This window comes from Stegostoma tigrinum, chromosome 27, assembly GCF_030684315.1.
Source record: "Stegostoma tigrinum isolate sSteTig4 chromosome 27, sSteTig4.hap1, whole genome shotgun sequence".
Classification (NCBI taxonomy): domain Eukaryota; kingdom Metazoa; phylum Chordata; class Chondrichthyes; order Orectolobiformes; family Stegostomatidae; genus Stegostoma; species Stegostoma tigrinum.
In genome coordinates, this window is record NC_081380.1 from 7,798,198 (window position 1) to 7,813,574 (window position 15,377).

Genomic DNA, 15,377 nt, shown 5'->3' on the forward strand with positions numbered 1-15,377 from the left:
AATGAGGCCTGGGTGTCCTTGTACCCCAGCCACTTAAAGTAAGCACGCAGCAGGCGATGAAAAAGGTAAATGGTATGTTGGCCTTCATAGTGAGAGGTTTTCAGTACAGAAGCAGGGATGTGTTGCTGCTTTTGTACAGGGCCTTGGTGAGACCACAGCTAAAATACAGCATGCAGTTTTCGTCTACTCATGCTCCTAAAAGCCTATAATGTGGTGAGAATTAGTGGAAGCCAGAGGATTTGGAAGCAGAGGATAACAAAAAATGCAATAAGTGGGGAGAGGATGAAATATGAGAGAAAGCTAGCAAGTAATATAAAAGAAGATTGCAAGATTTCTTTTAGATATCTAAAAGGCAAGAGAGAAGTAAAAGTGGACAAAGAAATGATGGAAAATGAGGCTGGGGAAGTAGTAACGGGGAACTCAGACATAGTGGAAGATCTAAATAGCTACTTTGCTTCAGTCTTAACAGTGGAATAGACCAGCAGCATTGCAGAACGTCAAGAGAGTCGGGGGCAGAGGTGAGTGTAGTGGCCATCACTAAGGAGAATGTGCTGGAGAAGTCGGATAAATCACCTGGACAGTATGGACTACATCCCAGAATTCTGAAGGAGACAGCTGAAGAGGTTGTAGAGGCATTGGTGGTGATCTTTCAGGAATCACTGGAGACAGGGAGGGTCCCAGAGGAATGGCAAATGGCTAATGTAGCACCCCTGTTTAAGAAGGGATGCAGACAGAAGACAGGAAACTATAGGCTGTAGACAATGGTTAAGTTTAAGAATCCATTATTATTATTGGAACAGCACAGCAAAATAGGGTTGAGTCCGTGCGGCTTTCCCAAGGGGAAGTCACGCCTGAAAAGTCTGTTTGAATTACTTGACAAGGTAACAAGCCAGCAGGCAAGATCCACTTGGATTTCCAGAAGATTTTGACATGGTGCCGTGAGGGTGGCTGCTAAATAATACAGAACCCATGGTGTCAAGGGCAAGTTACTGGCTGAAATGTTGAATGTTTTCAAATTGGAGTTAGATATAGTTCTCAGTGCTACAGGGATCAAAGGGAGAAAGCGGGAACAGGGGACTGAGTTGGATGATCATGGTGCATCAGGCTTAAATTGCAGAATGGCCTACTCCTGCTCCCACATTTCTATCTAGAAATGCATACACATTTACAGATTTCACTTCTGTCTTTAATTGTATCCTGCATTCATTGTCATACTTTTCAGAGGAAGGGAGTGGGAGATCAAGACACCACGCACTGCACATCAACCGAGGCCATTAGACCATAAAACATAGGAACAGGCCAAGGCCATTCGGCCCTTCAAGCCTGATCTGCCATTCAATCGGATCATGGCTGATCCAATATTCGTCACATCCACTTTTCTGTCCTTAGCTGTAACTCTTGAGTCCCCGATTGATCAAGAATCACATGACAATAAAAATCTAATTCTAAATTCTATCTGAACCTTAAATAGACACTCTAACCCCAAAGCTCCCTGTGGCGAGGAGTTCCAAACACCTGAGAAAAGAAATTCCTCCTTATCTCAGTGTCAAATTGACATCTCTTCATTCTGAGACTGTGCCTTCTAGTCCTGGATTCTCCAATGAAGGGAACATCCTCTCGGCCTTGAACCGATCAACCCCCTTAAGAATCCTCTATGTTTCAATGGGATCACCCCCCATTGTAAACTCCAGGGAGCAGAGTCCCAACCTGTTTAGCTCTCGCTCATAAAATAATCCCTCCATACCGGGGAGCCTCAGAAACAGTTCTGACGAAGAGTCACCGGTCCCAAACTGTTAACTCTGATTTCTTTTCACAGATACTGCCAGACCTGCTGAACTTCGCCAGAAGCTTCTGTTTTTGTTTCTGATTGACAGCAGCCGCAGTTCTTTCGGTTTTTAATTAAGAAGGCATTTGGTACACTTGTCTCCATTGCTCAGATCTTTGAGTATAGGAGTTGGGACGTCATGTTAAGGTTGTGTAGGATGTTGGTGAGGCCCCTTCTGAGGTACTGTGCACAGTTCTGATTTTCCGGCTATCCAAAGGATATTATTAAACTGGGGAGGGTTCAGAAGAGATTTCCCAGGATGTTGCTGGGAACGGAGGGTTTGAATTATAAAGCAATGCTGGATAGGCTGGGACTTTTTTCACTGGAGTGGAGGAGGTTGAGGGATGACCTTACAGAGGTTTATAAAGTCATGAGGGACATAAAGTGAATGACAGAGACAAACCAGACTGGGGGCATATTTGTAAGGTGAGAGGAGAAAGATTTAGAAAGGACCTGAGGGGCAATTTTTCATGGTACAATTATAACATTTAAAAGATATTGAGGTAAGTACATGATAAGAAGTGTTTGGAGGGATATGGGCCAAGGCAGGTGGGACTAGTTTAGTTTGGGATTATGGTCGGCATGGACTGGTTGGTGCAAAGAGTCTGTGTCTGTGCTGTATGGCTCTATGACTCTACTTGAATAGATTATCATGTCGCAAATGTGCTGCTATTACTTCCTTCATAATTGATTCCAACATTGGTCCAACAAAATGTTTTCGGCTAATCGGCCCTCTCCTTGCCCTCCTCATTTTGCCAATGTAACGGAAGACAGGAAATCCAGAGCAGTGACCTATTACAGCAGACAACAGCATTGATCAGTGTACTGTCCAGACGAAGGCTCTGCAAGGAGCTTGGTCCCATATCTTCTAGTTGCAATTCAATTTCCCCAGCAAACTGAATGTTTTATTAACAGTATAGGCAGCGACATGAATAATTGTAATGTCACGGGGAAATCACCAGGTTCCTGTAATACAGCCTCAAAGAGCTGGCGCCCCGCCTGCTAACTGTATTCAATCAGTCACAGAGAACCAAGGCCATTTAAAAAGGAAGTAGATTCCAGCTGAAATCTGCATTTTTCCGCAAGTAAGAAACCAAATTCTGTCACAGTTAAATGCTCATTAGTAATGTGTTGACAAGGCATAGTTAGCTTTAACATCCAATTGGGATAGCTTGGGTGGATCATAAAAATTCTTAACACGATTCTATCACCTTCACTGCATTTAATTGGTCAAAAAGTGAGATGTGGGAGATAAATCTGAAGAACATGTGCTGGTGATATTGTTCCTGCAGCACAGTGGCACCTAAACATGAGGTGCGAAGTCTTCCTCTGCAGGAATGCCAATAGGAAGGATGCAGTGCAGCTTGAAAGATGTATCATGTGAACTCAGTGCGCAATGGTACTATAGAATCAATGGGCCTGGATAAAAAGTACTGTAAGAGGTTGGTGGAATGCTACCCATTATCTAAGGTGGGGCCTGAACAAAAGGAACTTGTGTTACAGTTAAATAAAGCTCTGCTTTAGTTCTGGACACAGCTCCTGAGATCTTGGGACAGTAGTTGTGTAAATGCACCAGAACAACTCTACAGCTAAAGTGGTTGAAATCATGTGGACAGATTGTATAAGCTAGCTTGTATTGAGGATAGAAATCATGGTCTTCAGTGAAGTGGGTTTAAAGAACAGGGATAGTTAGATCCAAGATAATAAAATGTGAGGCTGGATGAACACAGCAGGCCAAGCAGCATCTCAGGAGCACAAAAGCTGACGTTTCGGGCCTAGACCCTCTCTGATGAAGGGTCTAGGCCCGAAACGTCAGCTTTTGTGCTCCTGAGATGCTGCTTGGCCTGCTGTGTTCATCCAGCCTCACATTTTATTATCTTGGATTCTCCAGCATCTGCAGTCCCCATTATCTCTGATAGTTAGATCCAACTGTGTGGGTATAATTTAATTTCCTTTGCAAAGTTACAGCTTTTACCATATTTCAGTTTTAATTTTCCGTTCAATAAATTCCACAAATAATGGAAGCCACAGTTTAAACTTGGCTAGGGACAATTACTCTTTTCCATCATTGGTATTGCTATAGCACGACTGCTGAAGGGAGAATATGACAAGTTTATAGACGCACAGTCCATTACAAGTGCCACGTTCAAAGTTACAACAATAACTTTGATAAAATGTGAAGAGAAGTGAGGTTCTGAAATGTAAAGGAAAATTTAATTCTCCTCCAGCATCTAGAAGCTCACAAACAGAGTTTAGAAAATTCTGGGCAAAAAAGTGTCACAGTACATGGACCCCATTAAGAAACCTGAACCCTGCAAAAACGTGCTGAGACACTGCTGGGGCTCCTGATGTCGTGTAAATCCAGAATCAAGATCCAACCTAACTGCAGAAGGGCGTAAAGTATAAATCTCTGTGGGAAAAACAAAACACAAATTGCTGGAAAACCTCAGCGGGTCTGGCAGCGTAGGTGGAGAGGAATCAGAGTTAACGTTTCGGGTCGAGAGACCCTTCCTCAGAACCCGAAGCTACTTCAGTTTGACCTCCCACGCACCAAAATCTAACGTGATTTTTAAAAAGAAATTGTTCAAGAATGAGGAAACCAGCATTTATTGCCCATCCCTAACTGCCCAGAGGGTAGTTAAACATCAACCTCATTGCTGTGGGTCTGGAGTCATATGTAGGCCTGACCAGGTAAGGATGGTAGCATCCTTCTCTCAAGGATATTGGAGAACCAGATGGGTTTTTCCAATAATTTACACATGGTCACGATTAGACACCTAATTCCGAACATAGATTTAATTCAAACTCCACTATCTGCTATGGTAGGATTCAAAATTGGGTCCCCAGAACATCACCAGGGTCTCTGGATTAATAGTCTAATGATAATACCACTCCGCTATCATCTCTCCTTATTAAGCGAAACCCAAATTGAGGGTGACTGTAGCCTTTTGGGCATTTTGCCTTCCATTTAAGTCTGCCAGCAATTAATGTAAACAGAGAGGTGGTGGCACGATGGTAATGTCACTGGATTAGTAATTCAGAACCTCAGGCTAATGTTCGTTAGTTTGAAAATCTGTAATTAAATACTAAGCTGATGGCAGCCATGTCAGTTGTTGTAAAAACTCATGCTACTGTCCAGTGTTATAAAAGCCCATCTGGTTCATTAATGTCCTTTTAGGGAAGGAAATCTGCCATCGTTACCTGGTCTGACCTACCTGAAAGTCTAGACCACCACAATGTAGCTACTCTTAATTACCCTCTCGGCAATTAGGGATGGGCAATAAATGCTGGCCTGGTCAATGACATCTACATCCCTTTAACGTATCAGAAAAAGAATCCAAAGGGGTTGGGGGGGTTGGGGCAACTACTGCCCACATTTTAAGCACTGTGCACTTTTATAAGCAGACTTCGAAACATAGGAAATTATTTATCCTCTGATGCCTTTTCTGCTATTCCATTAGATTGTGATCTTTAATACCTTTGCTTCTTCCTGTGCTGCCAAGTTAGCTGAGCAGACCGTTCTTGGAATCGCAGTCAGTCTAACAAGAATACCAGCCAGTGAAACTGACACTGAGCTCAATCAATACAGTATAAAGACAACTTCAGCGTAAGTGAGATAACAAGGTGCAGATCTGGATGAACACAGCAGGCCAAGCAGCATCAGAGGAGCAGGAAAGCTGACGTTTTGGGCCTAGACCCTTCTTCAGAAAAAGATCTTCTGAAGAAGGGTCTAGGCCCAAAACGTCAGCTTTCCTGCTCCTCTGCTGCTGCTTGGCCTGCTGTGTTCATCCAGCTTTACACCCTGTTATCTCGGACTCTCCAGCATCTGCAATTCCTACTATCTCTTCAGCATACTTTATTAACAGGCTGGCCTGACAATGATAATGTTAAATACAGAACTAATTTGTGCAATAAAGCTGTGCTTTGTGTATGCATTGGTTGGGCATGAGACCAGATTAATGCAATGACTGGCCAGTCTCTTGTACAAATAATCAGCTATTAAACAGCTCCATTGAGATAAATAACCAGCTTTAAATACCCTTAATTAAAAGATGGAAAACAAGCTGCTCAGTTACATCACGTCATTTGCATGCATTGGAATTATAAATCAAAGCACATCTTACTTAATGGAAAAGATACAGGGGCAAACTGTAGACATCAAACAAAATCTGTGCACATGAACAAGGTGACAGAGCTGCTAGCCACCTTCTGGAACTGGCCAAGATTATCCCGGAAATTCCAGGACACAAGCATTGTGGGCAAAGCTAGAATTTATTGCTCACAACCAGGCGGCCCTCGAGCAAGCAGGTGACATGATCTTCTTCCTGAATGATGCAAGTGCTTACCGAGAAGATGCTGCCATTATACATCAACAAACATATGCAGTAGGATCATGTTGAGGGCCCAGCCATTCTGATACCAGGGGGCAGCACAGACTTGATTGTGTCGGGATTCTGCTGAGTCCCACATACGCAGCTGATTTCAAGGGAACTGTCCAGGAAACTGAGGATTCCAAGTGTCAATTTCCATGTGTTTGGAACCCTCCAAAGAAAAAGCCTTAATGATGGAAAATTCAGAGGATTTGCTTCATTAAGTTAATAGCTAAACAACTAAAAACCTAAACTGATGTCATTCCAACCCTAACCCAATATACCACACACATTCCCACCTACACTTCCTCTCATTTCTTATTTCCGCGGGAACCCTGACAAAAGCACCCCTACTCAAGGAGCCCACACAATCCCCCATAGAAACATGACTCCAAACACCAACAACCCCTGCTGGCCAATTCCCTCACTTGTCCAATCAAACAGTCTCCCTCCCCTGTCAGCGTCTCCAATGCGCCCACCCAACACCCCCCCCCCCCCCCCACCAGCTCCGATACCTCTTCCCCCAACAGCCCTGACACACTGTCCCACTGTCTGATGGCACAAAGTGCCCACCTTAGCCAACCCACTCTGTCGCTAAACAGGCACCCTACCCACCTGGCACTAGGTATCTTGTTGTGCTGCTGAACATATAATTCTCAGAAGATGGCACACTACTGCAAAGGGAGGTGGAATTTCAATTAGCCTGACTATCACACACTGCAGGGGAACTATGCTGACTTCAGCTACTTTGAATTTCTGAAGGAGCCAGATTGCATTCCCAGCCAGATGTGCAGGGCTCAGTACTAATGGTTCCATACAACCGAAGGCAGGCTTCCTTGCTGCTGTACACCAAGCTGTTTTGCAATAAAGCGGCTCACTCAGGGCCTAGGATTTGGTTTTATTATTAACCTTGCACCAGGTTTTAAGTGAAATGACTTGAAGGGAAAGGAGGGGAAATGAGCAATTTGAAAAACGAAGGGAAGAGCTAGCTGTTTAAAATGTAAAACTCGGCCAGGTAGGGCTCAGTTCCAATCCCAGGTCAGTGTTTTGGAAGGCAGAAGTAATTGGAGATTATTTACAGTCTGTTAGAATTAGTGCTTCATGTTGTTAGTCAGTGACCCAGTCTGCAATGAAAATGTGGGCGTGCAGACTTCGGGTGAAATATTGTGTCTGAGTTGTGTTCTCTCAATCCCTCCCCACTCACCCCGATCTGCTGTGGTAAGACAGGCAGATAGTCAGGCAGAAGGAACAATGAATGGAGGCCTGGAGCAGTTTGTATCACTATATCTCATGTTGTTTCATGAAGAGAATGCAACGGGAAAACCATTACTCTCCTGCAAAGAGAAGCCTTTGGTGACATCAGCAACTCTCCATAAGGAACAGAAATCCCAGCAACTAGGAAGATGGAAGGGAATATTTCTGGGACAAGCCAGCAGCTGGATACAGTGTTTGCAGTGACACGGACCTACTGCTCAATTGCTCAACGTAGGCTCCTCAAACGTCTACGAGAAAGCACAGCGGCAATATTTAACCTCACGCATCACTGGTGAGGGTGCTGATTCCAGAGTTTTCACCACAAAACCTTTTCATCCTCCATCTCACTCTCTCCATCAAGATGCTCCTGAAAATGTCAATGAACCACCATTGACAAGAGAGCGGAAGTAAGTGATCAGATCAAGACAACAAACTCTGCAATCCTCATGGTAATCCCAGCTGAGGTCTTTACAGCTCATGGAACGTTTTCTTCACAACAAGACTCTACACAGTTATCCTATGGATCTGGGAGAAACCCGCCCTCGTGCCTCCATCTCTCCAACCCACCCACCTCAGGACTGTGACTCCTGTAACTAAGTGTCCGTTTATCACACTCTGTATGATACAGTCGAGTGATTTTCTAAATGCTGCTGTCAGGCTACTGGATCCGTAGTTCCTTCTTTCCTCCCTTGCTTGATTCTCAAATGTTAAGGGGACATTAGCTTCCAATCTGCAGAAACCATTCCAGAGTCCACAGAATTTTGCAAGATAACCACCAGTGACTAACACTATGGACATCCCCTTCAACGTTCAGGGAGTAAACACCATCAGGTCTGAGAGTTTTAGCAACTTTCAGTAACATGAAATTCTCCAAGACAATTTTCTTATCGACACTAATTTCTTTCAATTGCTCATTCTCCCCAGTCATTTGGAACTCTTAAGTCTGGGTGATTTCTTGTATCTTTCTTAGTGAAAACAGATACACTTTATTCCACATGAGCAAATAGCTGCAGCTGACATTCATCCTGTTGGATATTGTTACCTGGATTTTGAGGAAGACCAGATGTTAGCTTTCACTCCTTCAAGACCCTGAGCTGTTCTGCTCCCACATCCATGTCACATCATCACTATGTGCAGAGCTTGTGGCAGTCTCAGTATTAATTCTTTCAGGCTCATATACAACGCGAGCCGCTTTCAATCTTTACCGTGCAGCATCTAAGCAACGCAGCCAATCTTTCAATGTTTCCAGATTAAAGTGCATGTCAACCCAGACTGCGCTAGTCAAATACTGCACCCCCAATATGTCTGTTGAAGGAGAGGGCCCTGGTATACAATGAACATTTTCCATATCTCAGCCGCCAGTTCTCTCAAAAAACCACTACTGATGAGGAGATCAACGGGGGATCAGCTGTGCCCACTCAGTCTTTTATACGAGCAGGGAGCATATGGTGACAAAGATCTCCACAAGGCAACACCAGTCCTAGTGTAAGGGCCAGCTTGTGTCAGCACACTCCTGTACTGCAGGGAGATGTGGCACTTAAGAACGCTGGAGAAATTCCACCAGCAATGCATTCACCTCGTCCTCCAGGCTGCGAGTGAGGGCCTTCAAACAAACATTAATGTCCTCCTTGAACACCACTTCATGGGCATTTGAATAGCTGGATGTTAGACACAGACACGATGGGCTGAAGGGCCTCTTTCCATGCTGTAAAAACTCTATGATTAGAAAGTGAAAAGAAAATCCTGCAATTGAAGCCACACTGCCTCATGCTCCCATGCCTGTGGGTTGTGAATTGATCTGTTTGGTCACATGAACACCTTTCAAAATCGCAACCGAGAGTAAGTATCATCATCAAATCAATGAGCAGCTTAAGGAAACACTTTGTTTCTCATCCACTCATGGGACGTGGGCACCTCTGACTGGGCCAACGTTTATTGCCCGTCCCTAGTTGCCCAGGAGAAGGTGGGGGGTGAGCTGCCTTCTTGAACCGCTGCAGTCCTCCTGCTGTGATTTGACACACAATGCCATCAGGGAGGGAATTCCAGGATTTTGACCCATCGACAGTGAAGGAATGGCGATATATTTCCAAGTCGAAACAGTGAGTGACTTGGAGGGGAGGTTGAAGGTGGTGGTGTTCCCATGTACCTGCTGCCCTTGTCCTTCTGGATGGAAGTGGTCATGGGTTTGGAAGGTGCTGTCTGAGGATCTTGGGTGAATTTCTGCAGTGCATCTTGTAGATGGTACACACTGCTGCTACTGAGTGTCGGTGGTGGAGGGAGTGGACGTGGTGCCAATCAAGCAGGCTGTTTTGTCCTGGATGGTGTCAGGCTTCTTGAGTGTTGTTGGGGCTGCACCCATCAACTTAAATGCAATGAAGACCGCAAAGCCACTTCACAGAAGTCTAATCAGGCAAGCAATGTCAGAGATAGAAACTTTCCATATTGTAACCTGGACCAAAAATGCAGGGTCCTGAAATAGTCAGCCCCTCCAGTCTACGCCAGTGATCCAGCACCTCCTTTACAACAGTTGGGTCACGTTGGCTTTCTCTCCTCTCCTCTTCCTACACATCACTCTCTTGAGAAAGAGAAAAGTTTTGTAGACGCTGGAAATCTAAAATAAACATGTTCTGAGAATTCTGGAAACACTCAGCAGGTCAGGCATCGCATTATTTTCTTCACATACACCGGCCCTGAGGGTTTCTGGATTTCTGTGTATCTCATCAATCAAGTGCAGTCTGAAAACAGAATGGCAAAAAGCTCTGGCCACCCCGAGGCCATTCAGGCTTTCAAAATTGTTCCAATGCTGCCTCCCCCTCAACCTGACCAATGTTAAATTTCTGCTCCTTCTCCAAAGTAGCTCAACGTTATTTTTTCCACATACGTTTATCTAATATCCTGCTAAGTATCCCAAATATGGTGGCTCTAATAGCTGCTTTAGACTATGCATTGTGAATTCTAGTACAGTTTCCACCATTCATGCTCCTTGAGGGGATCACTGACAGATACCTACACTGAACAAATGGCAATTTCAAGCATCCATTACGATTGCTGTTTATTGCAAAGATGCTGCTTAAACTCGTGCTAATTCAAATGATTCGCAATTTTTATTTTTTGAAGTATGCCAAGGAAGAAACCAGACTGCTAAATCACTAAAAAAAACCTCAAAATGTTAACTCTGTTTCTCTCTCCGTCGATGCTGCCAGACATGCCGAGTTCCTCCAGCGATTTCCATTTTTGTTTCAGATTTCCACAGTTCTTTGGTTTATTTTTTGCTTCCACTTAACCCATTTAAAAAGTTCTGCAGATGTGAAACAAGTTCAGGTTTTCCACCTGTTTTCCTCAGCTCCTCAGACTTCACTCAGTTGAGACTAGCTTTAGTGATGCTGGTTTCAGCATAGGTATTGATTCAGACGCTAACGATTACAACAGGAAACTGACAACTTCCTACTTTCTCAGAAAACCCTCATGTTCAGATCGGATGCTCGATGTTGGTGTGCTATTAGCCTTGTTGGATACTAACTGGCTGATTCACTGTCACAACCCATTATAGATTTATTCATTTCTGGTGAATCCTGTTTGCACAAATAGGCAATCCTCCTGGCACAGACATCAACCCTGCCTGACCCTTTTATGCATTGACAGATGCTGCCAAATTTTCACCCTCAGTGCAATTAACTATTCCACTATTTCACTATTTACTATTCACTTGCTAACTTTTAAAATCCTTTCCAAATTTTATCTCCATCGAATTCCAATGTCCCCCAGCCCTTTCCAAACTTTACATAAGAACAGGAGTCAAGCTTTTAACTTTATCTGTTTGTGGGATGCGGGCATCGCTGGTTACACCAGCATTTATTACCCATCCCGAATTAATCTTGACAAAACGGAGGCGAGCTGCCTTTTTGATCTGCTGCCATCCATATAGTACCCTAACCCTAACCCTATCACAGGTACCCCAACAGGCCATAGGGAAAGGAGATCCAGGGTTCTGACCCAGTGACAGTGAAGTAATGGCTATGAATTTCAAAGACAGGACAGAATGAGACTTGAAGGGGAACTTGCAAATGGTGGTGCTACCCTGCAACACAGCTCTTGGCCTTCTAGCTGGAAGAAGTCACCAATTGGGAAGGTGCTACAGAAGAACCTTTGTGAGTTGTTGTATGGCATCTTCTGGATGGTATACACTGCTGCCCCTGAGTGCTGACAGCAGACAAATCAATTGTAGAAGGTGATGGACGGGGAGTTACAATCCCATTTGATGGCAATAATGGACAAGTCAGATCCCTGAATGAAGCCTGATAGCTCATATACTTAAATAGTGGAGTTCATTGACTTTGGGGGGTGGTCAGTGAAACATATTCACATAGGGCTGTGAATGTTCTTTATCAATAGAATGCAAACTTATTACATTTACAAAAGCAAACAAAGCTGTATGTAGAACATAGAACAGTATAGCACAATACAGGCCCTTCGGCCCATGATGTTGTGCTGACCTATTATCGTACTCTAAGATCAAAACACCCTGCATACCCTGCATTTTACTATCCTCCACGTGCCTATCCAAGAATCACTTAAATGCCCGAATGTATCTGGCTCCACTACCACTGTCAGCAGCACATTCCAAGCACCCACGACTCTCTGTGTGAAGAGCCTACCTGTGACATCTCCGACCACCTTAAACTTATGGCCCCTCGTAATAGTTATTTCCGCTCTGGGAAAACGTCTCTCTCTATGCCTGACATGAAGGAGGCTGCACTGATGATGTTACCCAGCAGGGTAATGAAACATCTGTGGAACAACGAACCAGCTCAGCGAGTCAACCATCCACAACTGGAGCTACAAATCTACTCAAAAACCTTAGAGATTTTCAAATAATTGCTTCACTGACGCTTTCCAGTTTCATTTCTTTCGGGCTTTTGAGACCTTTTCTTTATGATTCCTTTCCATGTGCATGGAGTATGAATTGCATATCATTCTGATGGCCTAAACCTTATCAGTTCTGGAACATGTAGGCTTCCAAGTCAGGATTGATTAGATAGAAGTTCCACACAGTTAGATGCCTGGTACCCTGAACAGTCTTGATTTTCCTGCTACAAAAACCAGTTCTACCTTCTAACCTAAAATCTTAAACCTTCAACTAGTTGCTTTAGTGTTGCTTCAGCCTGTCTTAGACCCAACCATGTGAACATTTTATCCATTAGCAGTATATGGACCCTCCCTGATACTCGACTGCAAACATAAGTTCCTTGAGACTGTTCTATTTAGATCACTTTTCCAAATTGACTTTCTGACTTTTACTAATTGAAAAAAACCAACAAAACTATTATATTTACCCTTCACTGGCTACAATTTGCCCGATGTCCTCATCAACGTTTATCATTCAACCAACACGTAGACCAGATGAACTAACGAGGTGGATGAACACAGCAGGCCAAGCAGCATCATAGGAGCAGGAATGCTGACATTTTGGGCCTAGACCTTTCTATCTCTGACCAGATGAGCTGTTGTTTCAGACTAACAGTCTCTCTAATTTATGTTTGCTGGGTTCAGTTAGTCTCAACATCATTAGAGACTACTTGGAGATTTCAGTGCAGGTTAGAGTCAATATAGCTTCATTCCCGTTTGTACGGTATTTGCTGTGTTCAACAGGTAAACAGGGATTACCTTCCCAAAATGCTCAATTGGCTGCCTGGGATGTCCTGAGGACAGATATTTTTTATAAACAGAGCATGTTGTGAAGGTTTTGTGTTAAACATTTCAATATGTACAAGCTTCTAATGAGGTGACAAGCCATAGTTATTAAACAGCGATAGCTCCCTATCTCAGAGTGATCTAAACACCCAGTATGGTTTCCCTACCTGGTGTGAAGGGATTGCCGTGGTTCTGACTTGTCCCGAGGGGTTCTCATGGTTGAGTGGCCCCCGGAGGAGGTGTGAACGTCAGGTGATGGCGGCCGAACAGCACTGCGACTCCGCGTTGAAACAGCAGGTGGCGTATTTAGTCTCCACTCCACCGGAGGCATCGGACTCTGCGATCTCGACAGAATAAGTGCCGTCTGCGGCTTGTTTGTCTGGTCTGTCCTCGGCGGCAGGCGAGTCTTGATCTCGTGGACGGGGTTAACAGCCCTGTGTGGGCTGCTGAACCTCGACACCTGCTTGTGAGCTGTTCAAAATTCGAGAATCACGTTATTACTCAAAGATTGGAAATCTATCATCGGCTCCGAAACTCAATGCCCAATCGATCGGTGGAGCGTTGGGAATTCTCTTGGTACAAACTCAAAACTGCACATAAAATTGCATTCACAGTCTATCTAAGGTCACGTACACTGTCAAGACCATCACCTTCTGGTTGTATCCATTGCATTCAATATCTGAACATGTCTCCCGAATGTTATCTACATGTACGATTGCCTCTCTGCTCCTCTCCTGCGTTTAAAATCTTATTACTTGAAGTGCAGATATACGGGCTACAAGGAAAGGCTGTAAGAAACTTGGGTTGTTTTCTCTGGAGTAGCAGAGACTGAGGGGAGACTTGCTTAAATTCTATAAAATTATGAGACGGGCTTGACAATCAGCATGTTTCTCCCAGAGTTGAAATGCCTAATACTAGGGGGCATACATTTAAGGTTAGAGGGGGAGAAGTTCAAAGGAGATGTGAGGGACAAGAGCTTCATACAGAGAGTGGTGGGAACTCGCTGCCAGAGGTAGTGGTGGAGGCAGATACAACAGAGGCATTTAAGGGGCTTTTACATAAGCACATAAATATGCAAGGAATGGAGGGATATGGACCAAGGGCAGGCAGAAGGAATATGTTAAATTTGGCATCATGTCATGACATTGTGAGTCAAAGGACCCATTCCTGTACTGTTCTATGCTCTAATTCTTTCCCCATCCATTCTCCTCACCTTTTCCTATTTCCTATTTCTCTGCCTTGCACTATGTAATCACTGGACTCTGTAGAAACCCTGTCTTTTTGTTTCAACAGTATTTCTAATTGTGGGCTGAAATGATAAAAAAAACCACTTTAAAACCAAAGATTGCTGCTTGTCTCGAAAGCAAGTAACCTGATATTCATTGTTTACGTAGCTATTTGTTCAAGCAATAGTTAAATTGCGGTTGCAGATGAACAGGACTTGAGGGGTAATGTGCAGATAGACCCTTGGCTGGTCTATGGACTAGTGACCAATTATTGATGACAAAGGCCTTCTGCCTGCCAACAACCTCATGGTGATCGGTTCTGAACATAGCCACACAGTTTGGGTCTGAAAACAAACTGCAGAGAAGAAATCATATCTGTATCAGCTCACGAGATCTCACTGTCCTCTGCAGCAATGCTCACTTTAATGCTGAAGAAAACCAGTTTTTATCTTTCCTTCAGCAAGTGCGGTGAGCTGCGACTTTAAATTGATACTTTTACAAGTGAACCAGCCACGCTGTGCCTCTTGCAATCAAGTGGAAGCATTCAGAGAAGGATAATTCAGAAGCTGTGGTCTTGCTAGCACAATAATCATAAGAATTATTGCAGCAATCCTGTGAACAGGAGCGACTGAACTACTTTCCCAAGTTTTCCCTCTGTCCATAACAAATCTTTGTGTGTGTGTGTGTGTGTGTGTGTGTGTGTGTGTGTGTGTGTGTCACAATTGTCTACCTGGGTAATTCACATTTAAGTACAGAAACTGGTCCATGGTTTTCATTAACCTGGTCTAAGAGATCAGTAAGTTGGGCAATTTTGCATACCTTTCAAAAAATATTTAACCTTTGTACTGTATCCGGGAATAGTGAGGCTGGATTTTCAACTCGCCATCCCAGTGAGAAGTAAGATCTGCTAGTTATGGAGGACTTGCCTCGTACTCTTGAGGTTATGACTCAATGCCTACCACCGTAACTAATAATCCTGGTATTGAAAGCCAGTCTCGATAATTGCTCGTG

The 15,377-nt window shown here is 43.9% G+C and overlaps 1 protein-coding gene across 2 annotated transcripts in view; it reads right to left on the reverse strand.

Annotated features, from left to right (window-relative positions):
- LOC125464659 (GAS2-like protein 2A) overlaps nt 1–15,377 on the reverse strand; it is a 104,784-nt gene that overhangs the window by 6,046 nt on the left and 83,361 nt on the right. For both annotated transcript variants that reach the window (XM_048557316.2, XM_048557318.2), the window contains exon 5: nt 13,308–13,611. In XM_048557316.2, coding sequence (XP_048413273.1) covers nt 13,308–13,611 — 304 coding nt within the window. The remainder of the gene's footprint in view (nt 1–13,307; nt 13,612–15,377) is intronic.